General features: G+C 43.2%; 1 protein-coding gene across 11 annotated transcripts in view; it reads right to left on the bottom strand.

The window, feature by feature from the left end:
* LOC139540712 (dynamin-like GTPase OPA1, mitochondrial) overlaps positions 1 to 19,208 on the bottom strand; it is a 61,785-nt gene that overhangs the window by 23,057 nt on the left and 19,520 nt on the right. For all 11 annotated transcript variants that reach the window (XM_071344608.1, XM_071344610.1, XM_071344609.1 and 8 more), the window contains 17 exons: positions 16,644 to 16,757; positions 16,078 to 16,158; positions 15,860 to 15,934; positions 15,707 to 15,778; positions 15,454 to 15,553; positions 15,138 to 15,268; positions 14,765 to 14,837; positions 14,508 to 14,580; positions 14,224 to 14,339; positions 7,578 to 7,642; positions 5,504 to 5,580; positions 4,492 to 4,657; positions 2,497 to 2,649; positions 2,211 to 2,319; positions 1,494 to 1,714; positions 922 to 1,038; positions 66 to 159 (listed from right to left, as the gene is read on the bottom strand). In XM_071344608.1, the coding sequence (XP_071200709.1) occupies positions 66 to 159; positions 922 to 1,038; positions 1,494 to 1,714; positions 2,211 to 2,319; positions 2,497 to 2,649; positions 4,492 to 4,657; positions 5,504 to 5,580; positions 7,578 to 7,642; positions 14,224 to 14,339; positions 14,508 to 14,580; positions 14,765 to 14,837; positions 15,138 to 15,268; positions 15,454 to 15,553; positions 15,707 to 15,778; positions 15,860 to 15,934; positions 16,078 to 16,158; positions 16,644 to 16,757 (1,837 nt within the window). The remainder of the gene's footprint in view (positions 1 to 65; positions 160 to 921; positions 1,039 to 1,493; positions 1,715 to 2,210; positions 2,320 to 2,496; positions 2,650 to 4,491; positions 4,658 to 5,503; positions 5,581 to 7,577; positions 7,643 to 14,223; positions 14,340 to 14,507; positions 14,581 to 14,764; positions 14,838 to 15,137; positions 15,269 to 15,453; positions 15,554 to 15,706; positions 15,779 to 15,859; positions 15,935 to 16,077; positions 16,159 to 16,643; positions 16,758 to 19,208) is intronic.

Below are 19,208 nucleotides of genomic sequence, written 5' to 3'. Positions count from 1 at the left end.
CAGCCCTACACCCCGGTCCCAGCCCTACACCCCGGTCCCAGCCCTACACCCCGGTCCCAGCCTACCCTCTGTGTTGGTTAGCTGCTGTCTGAGTGTGTTGGCTGTGATCAGCAGCATCCTCTGGATCCTCCAGAACAGCACTACGTCATTGCACTCCAGCTATGGAAGAAGAGAAACAGACTTTGAAACTGAGACAGGGTAGAAGTTACACGCATGGTTTTTACTGCAGGCAGGGGAAAGGGTAGTGTAGATCGATGGACAATGGACTACAGTCCAAAGGTGCGTTCAACAAGGGAAATAGTTCGCAAACGTTATCTAACATACGATGACACGTTCCATTTATTTTCTGTTAACTGCAGCGTCAATGCAACAATGCTGCGTAATACATTCTTCAGTCAAACTGTTTTCATTATGCAATGCAATTGTTTACTGAATACGTGTGCAACATTCACCTTTTGCTTCCACTTCGGTCAAGTCTACGCGTACAATTTGATGCATACGTTGGATATATCCAACATATGCACCACACAGAACACATCGAAGACGCTACCGGCAGATTCCGTTGGAAACGAGCGTCCTTCCGATTTAGGCTATTACATCTAGTAAGAATGAATAATCCTTACAAAAATGAGCTGTTTGTGACTTCATCGTAACATCTTGGAAGGTTCATTCAAACCGTTCAACTGGAATTGTTACTATGGTAACATGTTCGCCGAAACGGAAGCCTTGTCGAATTCGCCCTCAATGTGTCTCTGAAATCTTAGTTGAGAACAGCTACCTCTGGCAGCTTACTTTGGAGCCTAGGTCACTTACCTCCGAGTCGACAAAGTGTCTCTGGCAGCTTACCTTGGAGCCTAGGTCACTTACCTCCGAGTCGACAAAGTGTCTCTGGCAGCTTACCTTGGAGCCTAGGTCACTTACCTCCGAGTCGACAAAGTGTCTCTGGTAGTAGTAGAAGCCTCGTCTACACAGGTTACAGTGCTGCAGGGCCTTCTGCAGGAAGTGACGTCTGTACAGTTGGTGCCATGTGTCCTTGATCTGGAACACAGGAAGTAGTAGAGGGCCAGAATGCGAGAGGGACAGGCTATGCTTCATGGTGTCTTGTGATGTGGGATAGTGTGTGTGTGTGTGCATCTATATACAATTTTATTTTAATTAACCCTTATTTTACCAGGTAAGATGACTGAGAACACATTCTCATTTACAGCAATGACCTGGGGAATAGTTACAGGGGAGGACGAATGAGCCAATTGTAAACTGGGGATGATTAGGTGGCCATGATGGTATGAAGGACAGATTGGGAATTGATATACTTGTGTCTTTGAGTACTCATCTCCTCTATCAGTAGTGATCTAAAAACACAATACAACTTCCACCTGCCCAGTTCCTCAATAAATGCATACGTACTTATTGCAAAGTTATTACATGCATTACTCCACTGGAGTTCCTAAGACTTGTGACCAGAAAATGTGACCAGAGTTGGTCTCCCTCACCAGGGCAGGGTCCACCTCCACCCCTCGGCCCTCCAGGTTCTTGCGGACAGTGGTGACCTCGTCGTTGGCCAGGTAGGCCGTGTGGTCCTCGTGGAGCTTCAGCAGGCGCTCCAGCTCGTTTCTGGTTTCGTTGCGGGTGTGCTGCTCGGGCGAGCGGTTCTTCCAGCCCATCCAGCGCTGCTTCCAGTCAGGACCCACCATGTCATTTATCACAGAGTCGGCTAGGAGACACACACAGAGGCAGTAAGATCGTAGTATTAGAGGTAGTGTAGAAGTAGAGAGGTGCAAAGAGGGAGGGAGGAATAGAAATTAAGTTTGTCACGATACCAATATCGCGATCCTCGGAAGTATGGCGGTAAGGATACAAAACTTAAAGCAGATTTCATTTCTTGAGGAAAACAGTCCCAGTGTTAGAAACAAACAGCATTATGTTGTCACCTCGAGCCACATTTGTTTATTTGGCAAGCTATAGCACCCACAATTTTACATAAAGTAGCTTTTTAATAGGACCATAGATTTTTAGTCTAATTCCTGTTTCCGCCATGGAAAATTTGGTGTCGTAGTACAGCGATTCTGGTATCGTGACAACCCTAACAGAGATGGACAGGTGCAGAGAGAGGGAGACACACACACAGCAGCTACACAGTCAGTGAAAGATCAAGGAAGGGGTTGATTGTAAAGGCGGTAAGCCATGGTGAAGGTGGGTGTGTAACCCACTGTCTTTGAGGCGCGCCTGCAGGGTCTCCTCCATGAACTGGATGGCTGCGTCCCACTGGGGCTTGTCTGTGATGGAGCGGTCCTCCAGAGCATTGTGCTGGATCACCCTCTGACAACCCACACAGACAGGAGAACGGACATTACGCACAAGACAAGGGGAGACGGGAAACCTGAATGTATAATAATGTTTGCCTGCTGTATATGTGGTTGAATATGAGAAAGAGAACTGCAATGTCAGTCTTTTTACTGTGTGTGTGTGTGTGTGTGTCTCTCCATGTTTAAGTACCAGGCTGTCCATGGCCCTCTCGTTCCACTTGTGCCTCTTGATGCTCTCGTCCTTCACCGCCTCCTTGAGCTTGTCAAAGATGTCGTCCTGGTCCTTCCCTTTATACTCGGCCATAAAGCGGGCGAACTCCTCCTGCAGCGTCTCCCAGGCAACCTGGGGGGGAACAGAGAGGAGAGGATCGGGCCTTGTATCAACACAGCACCATGGAGAGACAATGTCACAGTGACAATGCGACAGTATCCGCATACCATTACTGTCATACCAATCAGAATGGTCACCGACATAGTGATTGCGAGGAAAACGCAAATTTGGAACAAAAAGGACATAATTGACTACCACAGTAAAACCATCCATCGCCAATGATAATACATTTGTTTCCATCATCTGAAATAAACCACAACAGAGAGTCCTGACGAGACACAAACAATTCCTTATGACATTTACAGTGCATTTGGAAAGTATTCTGACCACTTGACTTTTCCCCCCTCATCAATCTAAACACAATACCCTATAATGACAAAGCAAAAACAGTTTTTTAGAAATGTCCGCAAATGTATAAAAAATTTAAATAAACTTTACTCAGTACTTTGTTGAAGCACCTTTGGCAGCGATTACAGCCTCGAGTCTTCTTGGGTATGACAGTACAAGCTTGGCACACCTGTATTTGGGGAGTCTCTCTCATTCTTCTCTGCAGATCCTCTCAAGCTCTGTCAGGTTGGATGGGGAGCGTCGCTGCACAGCTATTTTCAGGTATCTCCAGAGATGGTCGATCGGGTTCAAGTCCGGACAACTCAAGGACATTGAGTCTTGTCCCGAAGCCACTCCTGCGTTGTCTTGGTTATGTGCTTAGGGTCATTGTCCTGTTGGAAGGTGAATCTTCACTCCAGTCTGTGGTCCTGAGCGCTCTGGAGCAGGTTTTCATCAAGGATCTCTGTACTTTGCTCCGTTCATCTTTCCCTCGATCCTGACTAGTCTCCCAGTTCCAGCGGCTGAAAAACATCCCCACACCATGATGCTGCTACCACCTCCATGCTTCACAGTAGGGATGGTGCCAGGTTCCCTCCAGACGTGATGCTTGGCATTCAAGCCAAAGAGTTTTATTAGACCAGAGAATCTTGTTTCTCATGGCCTGAGAGTCCTTTAGGTGCCTTTTGGCAAACTCCAAGCGGGCTGTCATGTGCATTTCACTGAGGAGTGGATTCCGTCTGGCCACTCTACCATAAAGGGCTGAAAGGTGGAGTGCCACAGAGATGATTGTCCTTCTGAAAGGTTCTCCCATCTCCACAGAGGAACTCAGGTGCTCTGTCAGAGTGACCATCGGGTTCTTGGTCACCTCTCTGACCAAGGCCCTTCTCCCCGACTGCTCAGTTTGGCCGGGCGGCCAGCTCTAGGAAGAGCCTTGGTGGTTCCAAACTTCTTCCATTTGAGAATGGTGGAGGCCACAGTGTTCTTGGGGATCTTCAATGCTGCAGAAATGCAGCACCCTTCCCTGTCTCAACACAATCCTGTCTCGGAGCTCTAGAGACAATTCCTTCGACCTCATGGCATGGTTTTTGCTCTGACATGCACTGTCAACTGCGGGACCTTATATAGACAGGTGTGTGCCTTTCCAAATCATGTCCAGTCAATTGAATTTCCCACAGGTGGACTCCAATCAAGTTGTAGAAACATCTCAAGGATGATCAATGGAAACAGGATGCACCTGAGCTCAATTTCGTGTCTCATAGCAAAGAGTGAATACTTATGTAAATAAGTTGTTTCTTATTTTTAATACATTTGCAAAATATTCTTAAAAAAACTGTTTTTGCTTTGTCATTATGGGGTATTGTGCGTAGATTGATGAGGGAATATGTTTATTTAATCAATTTTAGAATAAGGCTGTAACGTAACAAAGTGTGGAAAACGGGAAGATGTCAGAATACTTTCCTAATGCACTATAGCTCCACAGCCATGAAGAGATTTAAAGAGATTGAGGTAGCAGCAGTCTAACTCTACCTCTAATGCCTTGTGAGGCAGCTGCTTGTCCGTCCACTGTTTGAGCTTGATGTCCACGGTGGTGTTGAAGGTGCCAGAGTTCATGGTCTGGGCTGCCGGCAGGTAGATGTTCTCGATGACGTGGGTGGACACGCGCTCCCACAGCTTCTTCTGTAGGATGGCCTCCCTGCAGGGGCAAAGGGCAGATGGGCGAAATACAACCTAGTGAGCGCTTTGTGGTCGGACACCGCTTTGGAGACAACACTATGCGGGTGCATCCCAAAATGACACCCTATTCCTTATACAATGCTCTACTTTTGGTCAAAAGTAGTGTACTAGATAGGGAACAGGATGCCTTTTGGGACAAATCCCCATGAAAGCCCAGCAGCTTGTTAACTAAAGCTTGGCTCTTTATCTGACCAGGGCTGTATGACAATGGGACAAACCCCTACTCAATCCCCCTGGGCTGCTGGTGAAGACTCATTTATCACAAAACACACACACACTCATATTTCATACACAACCCTTTGTTTTTGCTCCCAGCTCCACTCGTATCAATACAACACACTTCTCAGACGCTTCGATTGCATTGCTGGCTAACAGGGCCATCTTGGCTCCCCCACCAACCCCAGTCGCACCGTAGCCCATTCATCAGAGCATTGATCCAGTGCTACAGATGGGGCTCGGAGGGGCTCTTAGCCTCTCACCAACCACTGGACATCCATCTCATTTAGCCTACTGCTAACCTCTGGGGAGGGGGGGGAGGGGCTGAGACCAACACACAGAAACACAGACAGGCGCACACACACTAGCCACCTGCACCATTCTACAGCAAAGCCGTCTAAGGGCCGCGGAATTCCTGAATTAATTTAATGACCTTTGAATATGAAGCATAGAACACTCAGTTGATGTTGGCCATATTATTTGAATGTCTTAGAAAACTAAATAATAATGTACATAAAGCTGTAGGTGATAAAACGTCATTTGAAGGGGAACATAATTCATCACGGGAAACATGAGGGCAAACACTAACCAGTGTTTCGGTGTCACTTGACTCAAGCTAATAACTTCATCCAAGATTTCGTTCTTGGCTTTTTCGAAGAGTTCATTCTGGAGGATAGGATGAACAGAAAACTCATGATTAGCTGGTGGAATCTGACACTGTTGACCATTCTTTCAAAATGTCAGAAAAAACCTAGACATGAAAACTGGACTGGTGAAGGACATTATTGTGGACAGAAGCAGACAGAGTCTTAACTAGAGTTACCTATAATTAAGTAAAACAATATATAGGCCTAAAGAAATATAATAGTACACAAGACAGAGATATATATGTAGTGTATTCGGAAAGTATTGAGACCCCTTGACTTGTCCACATTTTGTTAAGTTATAGCCTTATTCTAAAATTGACTGGATTAAACACATTTCTCATCAATCTACACACAATACCCCATAATAACAAAGCAAAAACAGGTTTGGCAAATATATAAAAAATAGAATTTAAAAATCTACTCATTCAAGGGACTTTAAAATGTTTACTATTTTCTACATTGTAGAATAATAATGAAGACATCAAAACTATGAAATAACACATACGGAATCATGTAGTAAAACAAAATATATTTCATATTTGAGGTTCTTCAAAGTAGCCACACTTTGCAGCTTAGCACACTCTTGGCATTCTCTCAACCAGCTTCATGAGGTAGTCACCTGGAATGTATTTCAATTAACAGGTGTGCCTTGTCAAAAGTTAATTTGTGGAATTTCTTTCCTTCTTAATGCATTTGAGCTAATCAGTTGTGTTGTGACAAGGTAGGGTTGGTATACAGGAGATGCCATGAGGTTGAAGGAATTGTCCATAGAGCTCCGAGACAGGATTGTGTTGAGGCACAGATCTGGGGAAGGGTACCAAAAAATGTCTGCAGCATTGAAAGTCCAAGAACACAGTGGCCTCCATCATTCTTAAATGGAAGATGTTTGGAACCACCAAGACTCTTCCTAGAGCTGGCCGCCCGGCCAAACTGAGCATTTGGGGGAGAAGGTCCTAGATCACGGAGGTGACCAAGAACCCAATGGTCACTCTGAAAGAGCTCCAAGGTTCCTCTGTGGAGATGGGAGAACCTTCCAGAAGGACAACCATCTCTGCAGCACTCCATCAATCAGGCCTTTATGGTAGAGTGGCCAGACGTGCCTTTTAATGAGGAATGGCTTCTATGACAGCCCAATTGGAGTTTGCCAAAAGGCACCAAAAGACGAGAAACATCAGACCATGAGAAACAAGATTCTCTGGTCTGATGAAACCAAGATTGAACTCTTTGGCCTGAATGCCAAGCGTCACGTCTGGAGGAAACCTTGCACTACCCTTACGGTGAAGCATGGTGGTGGCAGCATCACACTGTGGTGATGTTTTCAGTGGCAGGGACTGGGAGACAAGTCAGGATCAAGGAAAAGATGAACGGAGCATAGTACAGAGAGATCCTTGATGAAAACCTTCTTCAGAGCACTCAGGACCTCAGACTATGTTGAAGTTTCACCTTCCAAAAGGACAACAACCCTAAGCACACGCCCAAGACAACGCAGAAGTGGCTTCGGGACAAGTCTCTGAATGTCTTTGAGTGACCCAACCAGCCAGAGCCGGGACTTGAACCCGATCGAACATCTCTGGAGAGACCTGAAAACAGCAACGCTCTCCAACCTGACAGAGCTTGAGAAGATATGCAGAGAATGGGAGAAACTCCCCAAATACAGGTGTGCCAAACCTGTAGCATCATACCCAAGAAGACATGAGGCTGTAATTGCTGCCGAAGGTGCTTCAACAAAGTACTGCGTAAAGGGTCTGAATACTTACGTAAATGTGATATTTCAGTTTAGTATTTTTAAATACATTTGCAAAAATTTCTAGAAACTTGTTTTTGCTTTGTCATTTTGGGGTACTGTGTGTAGATTGGTGAGGGAAAAAAATACAATTGAATCTATTTCAGAATAAGGCTGTAACGTACCAAAGTGTGGAAAAAGTCAAGGGGTCTGAATACTTTCCGAACACACTGTGTGTGTGTGTGTGTGTGTGTATGTATGTATATATATATGTGTGTATCGATGGTCCTTACCCTGTCCAGCTCTCGCAGACGGGGGTAGTTGTTCTTCCACTCTGTCTCCAGGTTGAAGCGGGACGCTGATGGAGGAGAGGACAGACAGTTCTTTGTCATAGTACAGGCTAATTCAAATAATATATACACCATGTTAGGGCTGTCCTCGACAAAAAAAAAATCTTGGTTGACCGAGAGTCATCTGTTCTTTCGACCAATCGATTGGTCGAAATGTTAAAACTAGTATTTTTCCATATATAGACACCTCATGTTTGAATAAAATCAACTACACGTAGGCTACTAAGCTTCTCTGATGCTTTAAGCGCTGCGATTAAAAATGAAGACAGACAAATTACTAGTGGGAGTCAGATCAATACAGCCTAACAAATGTTTAAAAACTGTTCCGACCCTCCTCCCGTTGCTGCTGGCCTTCACAGATTCTACTGTTATGCTCCTGAAGTTGCCAGTAATAGGCTACACCGGCCGTCGACAACCTTTTCCATTTGGAGTGCCAAGCTATCGTACCATTTCTACTGATCTGCGTGCTGATTTTCATATGCACATTTTCGTGGAACAGTTTCATTTAATTTATAATAAAATTATATCTAAATGAAAATGATACAAATCTAAAAGTAACTTCTATTGCCATTGCAAATACGTAAAAAGAGCCTACATAAAGACAACAAATAAAACCATTGCAGCCCGCAGGTAGAAAACATCCTGATAAACACAACCTATAAATCACATAGGCCATGCATGGCCTGTCTGCAAGTTACTTGAAACATTGTATCAACTATTAACTTGGTCAAGCCTAAGCTAGTGCTAGCCAACTTGCAACATTGTATAAAATATTCTGGGCCCTCAGAGTTTCTTGAGTCAGTGAGCTCCGAACAGACAGACACTGCTGTAGGCTATTTGCGCAAGGGATAAGAAGTAAATCAGATAGGCCTCTTATGTTTCCACCGGACCAGAGCATGACATTTTATACCCCTTTCATTCTGAGTGGTTATCGAAAGGGAGAGAGCTGGGACGATCTTTCAAATTGACAATAGTTCCTCAACGTAGCCTTTCTCAATGGACGTAAAAACAGACTTTGTTAACTTGCTGTTTGTGGCAAAGAAAAAATGACTTTGAGAAGCTATACAGTGATGGCGGGTTAAGAATCAGAAACAGTATCAAATCCCCAAATGGGCACATGTATAAGCCTACATTTGTGTGCTGGCCAGGTAGCCTAGGCCTACTTCTGTGTGTAATCAGGTGCGTGCCCTTACTCCATATTGACAGGAGCACTCCAAACCTTAAAACAATGAATAAATTGCCAACTCGTAAAAGGAATTAAATAAACCAAAGGGGTGTAGCCTAGGTTGTGCGATCCGCAAGCAACGTGTCCACTCCTATAATGACAACGGTAAGACCAATAATAATAATAAGTTGAACGCATGAAAATAAATTACCGTAACCAAACAAACATTGTATGTTAGAAATGGTAATTAAATGTAAATGTTCAACTGGTGATACTGGTGTGACATACCCATGGCCTCCGCAATGGATTAGTCCACTCATACAGGTGTGAATCAGACAGGTGTCTCATGTGCCATCATTTTTTACAATATATTTCCCACTGCTTGACAATTTTTTTATTTTTTTTTTAAAATATTGGTCAAACCAACAGCCTATGGACCAAACACCATGCATATAGCGGATGCTTTTATCCACTTACAGTCAAATGTGCATACGTTTTTTTACATATGGGTGGTACCAGGAATTGAATCCACTATCCTGGTGTTGCAAGCGCCATTCTCTACCAACTGAGCTACAGAAGACAAAGGACAGAGGAGAAATATTCCCTTAATCAAGGACGGATTTAGATGTGGGACACCAGGTGGGTGTAATTAATTATCAGGTACGACAGAACACCAGAAGTTTGGCCTAGGCTACTGCTGATTGCGAAGATCTTATTTTTCATTGCAGTATAACAAAAGTTATTGCAGGCTACTGTGTGCTATTCAGTTAGGATGCAATTTTGGAACTTACATTTATTTATAAACATTTGTTTTACCATGATTATTATTATTATTGCATATCATTATTATTGTAGGCATATTTATTAATCTAAACCAGTTCTTTAAATATGCAAAACGTGTTTTGTTTCATTCTGTTGAGATATTATTGCTGGCTAAATTCAGTATTTTTAAATTGTGTGCTCCGTATTTATACTGAACAAAAATAAACGCAACATGAAACAATTTCAAATATTTTACCGAGTTACAGTTCATATAAAAAGGAAGTCAGTCAATTGAAATAAATAAATAATTCCCTAATCTATGGATTTCACGACTGGGCAAGGGCGCAGCCATGGTTAGAGCCCGGCCCATCCAATCAGAATGAGTTTTTCACCCCACAAAAGGGCTTTAATACAGACAGAAATAAGATTCAGCACCACCTCAAACGATCCCACAGGTGAAGAAGCCAGATGTGGAGGTCCTGGGCAGACGTAGTTACACATGGTCTGTAGTTATAAGGACGTTTGGACATACTGACAAATTCTCTAAAACGACATTGGAGGTGGTATATTGCAGGTAAACAAACAATTCTCTTGCAACAGATCTGGTGGACAATTCCTGCAGTCAGCATGCCAATTGCACGTTCCGTCAACACTTGAGACATCTGTGGCATTGTGTTGTGTGACAAAACTGCACATTTTAAAGAGGCCTTTTATTGTCCCCAGCACACCTATGTAATGAACATGTTAATCAGCTTATTGATATGCCACACCTGTCAGGTGGATGGATTATCTTGGCAAAGGAGAAATGCTCACAAACAGGAAAGAAAAATAAGCTTTTCTTTTTTAATATGGACAATTTCTGGGATCTTATTTCAGCCAATGAAAAATGGGAAAAACACTTTACATGTTGCGTTTATATTTTTGTTCAGTATACTTTCGGATCTAAATGCATATGGACGTCCGGTAAATTGATAAAATGTCCGGTAAATTTAAAGCTTCCCGGTCACGTTGTCCGGAGCCAAATATTTCGAACGGAAACCCTGACACACACACACTCCCCGACATACACACTACCCATTGTCCCTCTCCTCTCCCTACACAATGAAGATGACGCTAATTGCCAGTGGGTGGGTTATTGGGCCAGAGTGGCGCCAGACACTGGGCCTGTGAGGATGGTTTTTGACGTGCAGCAGATCAATATGCCACACAATGGGAAGGAGAGCCACACCACAGCCACAGGGCAATAAATCTAGTCCTTGCTGCTACTGTTAGTGAGGACCACCGGCTGTCTGGGATAATTGCGGCTGGGAAGCAGCGCCAGTCGAGGGGAGAAGTGTGGCAGGGTGGTTGAGAGCAGGAGGGGGGAGCAAGTAGAGAGGAAAAGTGTGCATCGCTCGCTAACAAAGGTGGGTGGTGGTGGTCAGCCATGGCTGTAAGAGACTAGGACAGGAGTGTCAAACTCATTCCATGGATGGCAGAGTGCTTGTCCAATTAAGACCTACACAACCAGGTGAGGGGAGTTCCTAACTAATCAGTGACTTTAAGGCCAGGCACCAGAGGCTGAAATTATATTTTTGCATCTACCTGTTCATTTTTTGATTTTTGTATTTTGGTCCATTAATAAAAGTATTATCAAAAAGTTAACTTTCTTTTTTTTTATCCTGAAAATGTACATTTTGTTTCCAGTATCATACTACCGTCATTAACATTAATACATTTTAACCACTTTGGACAATGAGTAGATGAGTGAGGCGGGACTTTCTGCGCAAAGCAGTTTGGATGAAATTATTGAATAGTGCCTTCAGAAAGTATTCATACCCCTTGACTTTTTCCACATTGTTGTTTTACAGCCTGAACTCAAAATTGATTCAATATATTTTTTCCCCTCACCAATATACACATTTTAAAAATGTATTGAAAATGAAATACAGAAATATGTAATTTACATAAGTATTCACACCCCTGAGTCAATACATGTTAGAATCACCTTTGGCAGGTATTACAGGTATGAGTCTTTCTGAGTAAGTCTAAGAGGTTTGCACACCTGGATTGTATAATTTTGCACATTATTCTTTAAAGAAATGTCAAGCTCTGTCAAGTTGGTTGTTGATCATTGCTAGACAGCCATTTTCATGTCTTGCCATAGATTTTCAAGCTGATTTAAGTCAAAATTGTAACTAGGCCACACAGGAACATTCAATGTCATCTTGGTAAGACAACGCCAGTGTATAATTGGCCTTGTGTTTTAGGTTGTTGTCCTGCTGACACGTAAATGTCTCCCAGCGTCTGTTGAATACCAGGTTTTCCTCTAGGATTTTGCCTGTGCTTAGCTCTACTCTGTTTCTTTTTATCCTAAAAAAAAAACTCCCTAGTCCTTGCCGATGACAAGCATACCCATAACATGATGCAGCCACCGCCATGCTTGAAAATATGGAGAGCGGTACTCAGTGATGTGTTGGATTTGCCCCAAACATAAAACTTTGTATTCAGGACAGTTCATTTCTTATCAGCTTTTCTTAAGTGCTTTATTGCAAACAGGATGCATGTTTTGGAATATTTTTGTATTCTGTACAGGCTTCCTTTTCACTCTGTAAATTATGTTAGTATTGTGGAGTAACTATAATGTTCTTGATCCATCTTAAGTGTTCTCCTATCACAGCCATTAAACTCTGTAACTGTTTTAAAGTCACCATTGGTCTCATGGTGAAATCCCTGAGCGGTTTCCTTCCTCTCCGGCAACTGAGTTAGGAAGGATGCCTGTATCTTTGTAGTGACTGGGTGTATTGATACACCATCCAAAGTGTAATTAAAAACTTCACCATGCTCAAAGGGATATTCAAAAATATATATTTGTTTACCCCATCTACCAATAGGTGCCCTTATTTGCGAGGCATTGGGAAAATTTCCTGGTCTTTGAGGTTGAATCTGTGTTTGAAATTCACTGCTCAACTGAGGGACCTTACAGATAATTGTATGTGTGGGGTACAGAGAGGAGGTAGTCATTCACAAATCATGTTAAACACGATTTAATCACGTTTTAATCTAGATACTGTTCTTTGGAAAAATGCACCAAAAAAGCATTTTACATATTTAGTATTATCCAGGTCGATTAAAAAAATATTTATCCACAATCTGCTTTGTACAAGTCCGGTCCTGGAGTGTCTTAAAAAAAAATGTAACTGAAAAATGTAGGCTGACTTCTTCCAGTGTTCCGAAAAAATGGATTTGCACAATATGCAAACACATAATGAGAGGTTGCCTCATTTGCATATGTCAATTAAATATTTCAGAAAAATTGTATTACAAAAAAGTATTCTATTTCTGTGTACATTCAACTGGTAAAAGTTGATTGTGATATGACTAAGCAGAAAAAAGACCCTATAAGGGTGTGGTGCCTGGCCTTAATTCAATCAATCAAGTACAAGGGAGGAGTGAAAACCCGCAGACGTTCAGCCCTCCGTGGAATGAGAGTGACACATGTAGGCTAGGAGGTAGATGCCTAGACGGCCTATCAGGGAGGGAAAGGAGGAGGCCATTTAAGCCTTCGGCGACCCAGCCTCATATAGACGTAGGCTGGACAATAGAACGAGTCAAAATTCACCCAAGGCTGAAAAAATGTCAAAAGAACATTGGCTAAGCTGGAACACTAGCGCGAGCCCATGGCAAATGAATGGAATCGAATGTTCGCAGAGCCTGTTTTGACTGGAGTGATGCATAGAATTACATTTCGACAAAATGGCACAAAAAATGTATCCCTTATTTTACCACTGCAATCTGTTCGTCGGACGAAACTGGAAAAAAACAACTTGTGTAGAAAGTTAACATCCGCACCTTGATGGTGTCAACTGTGCTTATGTCTGCGTAATGAGAAAGTAGAGAATAATTAAAAACTTATATTTCTGGTCTAGTGATCGATGACAACCGAGTTCACTGCCCAGACTTACATGACTACAAAGGAGGAGATTCTCCTGATTAAAATGGTGCCTGACTTGAAAAAAACCTAAATATAAACATTGTGAGATATTTGGTGAAATAGAGTGGCATGCCTCTCCATAGGAAAACAATGAGGGGAGCTCAGCGTTGCAAGGGCAAAACGTATTTTGGGGCTAGCATTTCATGACAACCGAGCTCGCTGCCCAGACTTGCATAATTAGAAAGAGGATATTCTCATGATTAAAATGGCGTCCGACTTGAAATAAATCTATATATACACATTGTGAGATATTTGGCAAAATAGACAGACATGCCTATATTTCCCCTATAGGAAACAATGGGACGGCCTCAGAGTTCCATGAGTAATTTTTTGTTGTTGTTTACATTTTAACTACCAACAACATGTCTCAATGCCAAAAATAGCGAAGCAGGCATTGTGACATAGAACAATAAGCTGGGAATAGAGCGTTCGGAAGGAGAGTTGGTGCCACGGTGCTCAATAGAACTAATAGGAGCTGGCAGGGTGAAAAATGCCCTAAAATAAGGCCTGTTTTTTTCGTGATTACTTCAAAACGACGGCAAGCAGCTGGGAAATATGGTCATACTATGAAACTGGGCTCCACGGCGGATGCAGTGAACTGGTTTATATCAGGAAAAAAAGCGTTGTTAAAAATGTAATGTGTCCAACCTAATAGAGATGTATTTTGGGATCCTAACCCGTCTGGTTACCTTTGAAGGCGTCGGCCTGCTGCTCCACTGACTCCCTGACCATCTTCCAGAAGCAGTCAGACACGGCCAGACTGAGGTTCTTAGTGGTCACCTGGTGGGCTTTCAGCATGCCATCTCTTTGAAGGAGAGAGGGACACAGGTCAGGATAACATGTTACATTTCAGCCAGATTAAAAAAATAAAAAAGATCTAATTGAAAACCATTGCCGTTCACCAAATTAATGAATTTACCGGCAATTCATTCTCTAAACCAAACGTGCAATAATAGGGAGTCAGGACACCCACCTAAGAAGTCTAGAGTTCTGGAAGAAGTCCTCTTCGTAGTCTTTGATGGAGTCGATGCTTTCACCGGCACTGCCTTGGGAAGAAGGGACAACAGATGCACATGTCAGTGATTAAAGACCTGACTAACTCAGGGCAGATTCAACTAATGTACATTATTGTCATGAGGGTGGCAAAATTCCGGTAACTTTCCCCAAATTCCCTGATATCCTGGTGGCATGTTACTGGAATTTTGCCACCCTAATTGTAATGCATCTTACCTTTCCCCGTCACCACAGCAAAATAGCCCAAGGCCTTCATAGGGAACAGTTTCCCTTCAACAATCTGTTGAATCTGTAGGGAGAGAGATACATCAAATCCGAGACGAGGGCGAATGCAATCAAGTGTCATTGGATTTCATCCAGTCTGTACCTCTTGACTGTTTGAGTGTACCATCCAGCTTTTAAAACTAATGAAAGGGCACCCCTTTTTGGCTAAAGAGGATTATAATTGTTTTCAGACCATTTGAACTTCACAAATGCATTTCGTCCATGCTCTGTTTCAGGACTACCTAGACTTGTCCAACTCATTTCTGCTTCACGTCACAAAAAAGTTTCAAATCAAACATTTTGAACGTGTGTGTGCGAATCTCACCCGGTTAGGGCTGGCCAGGTTCTTCTCTGCCAGGTCTACTTTGGTCAGGACAAATATGGTCCTCTTCCCCTGCGGGTCCATTTGACTGACCAGGTCTGTGACGATGCTGCGCTCCGCATCCACTGACCCATCTGAGGACGAGAAACAGAGATGGAGGGTTCGGGAAGAGCAGGTGAGGTAAAGGAATAGAGGCGGCAGCAGAGAGGAGAGATGAGAGAAGGGAACAGAGGAGTAGAGGGGAGGGGAGGAAGAAAAGGAGCTCAAGGATGATCTGTTCATATTTGATCATGAAAGGGGGACTCCAGTGTTGACTCACCCTGGATGCAGAGGATGATGGCATTGGGGTTCTGCATGTAGTTCTTGCTGATGCTGAAGATGGTCTCCTTGGTGTCGGCTGCCATGCCCGCTGTCACAGTCTGAGAGGAATACATAGCATCACATTTCCTTAGAATCACTGCACCTACCACTGTATGGTCACTGTTTATGGACACAAGAGTGTGTGCGAGTGTGTTTCTGTATGCACCTCTGTGCGTGTGTAGCTGTGGGTGTGTGTGTGTGTATACACTCACACTGATGACTCCTGGTAAGTCCACTAGTACCATCCTCTGGATGCCTGGTCCTTTGACACTCAGAGAGATCGTCTGCCATACGGAAACCAACATTTTAGGCACAAACTGAAGTACAATTTTTCAAGCTGAAAGCTATAGAGGCTCTGTCCTCACCTCAGGGCTGACTGTCTGTCCCTCCTTGACACTCTTCCTCATCCTCAGCTCGATCTCATGTCTCAGGGCAGCCAGCTTCAGGGACCAAATAATTTATGAATGAATGAGTGAATAAACAAGAAAACAAGTGAATGAATTAAGATTGAGAGATGCAAATTTCCCATTTGTTTACAATCCAGTCATCCTTCCCGCACATATGTATGCTATATAAAACTTACGTCCTCCTCTTTGCCCAGGTCGAACTCTCGGCTGCTGTCCTTGAACATGGCTACGTGATGCGGACCCTCGCTTAGCGTCACCTAGTGGAGGGGGAGAGAACAGCAGGCGGCAAAATGTAATTGACCACTTTCAAAGTCCCCAGGCCAAAACCACAACAGTAGTCTGGTAATGCTGCCCATCCATCCAGACCACACAGGCCTCATTCAACCAATCAAACTGAGGACTAGAACGTCCCATATGGAACCGTGTAGACCTACAGAGCCTAAGAGGATATCCATCAAGGCATTGCCACAGCAGTAGGCAAGGTTTGGACAGGTTGCCTTAAAAAGGGGCAATCTGGGAGTCAAAACAACAATAAAGCAGTCACTCCACCACTTAAAAGTTATATTCTTCAAAAATCAACAGCTATACATCAATTACAAAATGGATGTACCAAATCCCAGATAAAATAACAAACACCAAGTAAGCGTTGGATCTTACACATCTTTGATATCTTTATAGCTGCAGTACAGGAAGTTAGGGATCTTGAGGGGGTTAAGGTAGTCTAGTAAATGCGTTCTTCTACCTTGACAGGAGAGCGAGTCATCATTTCTCCAGAGCCCCGGGGGAAGATCCTAGCCTGGGCGATCATCTCCAACACACTGGTCTTCCCTGCACTCTGGTCTCCCACCACCACCACCTATAGTATAGCACAGTGGAGGGAGGGAAGGAGGACGATGGAGGGGAGGTGGAGGGTTGGATGAAATGGGTGTGACAGACAGTAGAGGCTTAGCATTTCATAACAACGCCTTTACAAGAGGAAATAACGGGGCCATACTTGCGAACATAAGCAACCATTTCAATTTAAACAGTTTCTCCGGCTCAAAATGCGTATCAGCCAATTAAAATCGTTGATTTACTTGCACGTGACAGAACGCTAAATTGTAGCTGGTTCCATTCAGCTCAAATGGCACACGTTACTATGCTAACCAAGTGGCAGTGATACTGTTCTGGAACAAGTTCTGCATCAGCCAATTCAAATCGTTCACGTAGCTGGTGTTCCAACACTTGTTCATGGGAGCGTCCTAAACCTAGAGAGCACGTTTTGAACATCAAAGCAACCCTCACGTATATATGACTGACTGCTCAAATTCCTCTCTGGTCCACGTAATTGTCGCAGATCGTAGCAATGGATCAAATCTCACACGAGTTTTCCCCCTCCGTTTGAAACATAGATTCACATCTATTGGGTTAGCGTGTTGAAAAGGGACGTAGCCTGCATCCAACAGCTTGAAGATCGAAAATGGATTTAGTACACAAACACACTGCTATTGCCTAATAATCATAGTGCATATGCTATATTACACGGACGTGCACACCTAAATGTAGACGTACAACATGTTATTGCCAACTACTTTGTCACATACGAGATATTTGACTCGAGGAGGATGGGCATTAGCGTACAGTAGCTAAACAAAGTGCACATAGCTATAGCATACATTCATTCACCGTTTAGCAGTGTGCCACCTAGAAGAGATGGTGATAATGGTAGCCTACATGACTTCTATTTGACAAATCCATAAGGCTCTTATTTTTTGGATACTTCAATGTTGTAAGGTCCTCATTTATCTGTTTTGCAAAAACGCACATGGATGTGTGTGAAACGGAAACAAACACGTGGGATTTTGTTATATATGCGAAAGCTTGAAAATGTGGTCTAATGTTAGTAGCCTAGTCAAGGATGCATCAAATGACTATCCAGTCTTTAGATTTTCGTTAGGAATGTTATATTTTTCAAGAAACTGGAGTATTTCTCAAACCAATTAGTGTATACTAGCAACAAAACACAACCACCAAACCAGACAGGCAAATTCAGGGCATCAAAAACTTTCAAAATACAGAAATAATCTGTGTATGATACATTTTTGCATCATATGATTCTGCGTTTGCATCATAAGGGGATGATTTCTGTATTTTGAAAGTTACATATCTTGAAAACTTGCTAACAGTAAAACATTTTGGGACTATTTAAACAACGGACTAATGAAACAAATACCAAAAGTTAGTTTTTGGGTGGAATTTTCCTTTAAATGTTTGTAGAGCTCGACCGATTATGATTTTTCAATGCCCATACCGATATCGATTATTGGAGGACCAAAAAAAGCCGATACCGATTTAAAATCTGCCAATTTAATGTATTTATATACAGTGGGGAGAACAAGTATTTGATACACTGCCGATTTTGCAGGTTTTCCTACTTACAAAGCATGTAGAGGTCTGTAATTATTATCATAGGTACACTTCAACTATGAGAGACGGAATCTAAAACAAAAATCCAGAAAATCACATTGTATGATTTTTAAGTAATTCATTTGCATTTTATTGCATGACATAAGTATTTGATACATCAGAAAAGCAGAACTGAATATTTGGTACAGAAACCTTAGTTTGCAATTACAGAGATCATACGTTTCCTGTAGTTCTTGACTAGGTTTGCACACACTGCAGCAGGGATTTTGGCCCACTCCTCCCTACAGATTTTCTCCAGATCCTTCAGGTTTCGGGGCTGTCGCTGGGCAATACGGACTTTCAGCTCCCTCCAAAGATTTTCTATTGGGTTCAGGTCTGGAGACTGGCTAGGCCACTCCAGGACCTTGAGATGCTTCTTACGGAGCCACTCCTTAGTTGCCATGGCTGTGTGCTTCGTGTCGTTGTCATGCTGGAAGACCCAGCCACGACCCATCTTCAATGCTCTTACTGAGGGAAGGAGGTTGTTGGCCAAGATCTCGCGATACATGGCCCCATCCATCCTCCCCTCAATACGGTGCAGTCATCCTGTCCCCTTTGCAGAAAAGCATCCCCAAAGAATGATGTTTCCACCTCCATGCTTCACGGTTGGGATGGTGTTCTTGGGGTTGTACTCATGCTTCTTCCTCCTCCAAACACGGCGAGTGGAGTTAGACCAAAAAGCTCTATTTTTGTCTCATCAGACCACATGACCTTCTCCCATTCCTCCTCTGGATCATCCAGATGGTCATTGGCAAACTTCAGACAGGCCTGGACATGCACTGGCTTAAGCAGGGGGACCTTGCGTGCGCTGCAGGATTTTAATCCATGACGGCGTAGTGTGTTACTAATGGTTTTCTTTGAG

This window comes from Salvelinus alpinus, chromosome 16 (genome assembly GCF_045679555.1).
Source record: "Salvelinus alpinus chromosome 16, SLU_Salpinus.1, whole genome shotgun sequence".
Taxonomy (NCBI): domain Eukaryota; kingdom Metazoa; phylum Chordata; class Actinopteri; order Salmoniformes; family Salmonidae; genus Salvelinus; species Salvelinus alpinus.
This window is presented reverse-complemented; position numbering and strand designations above follow the sequence as displayed.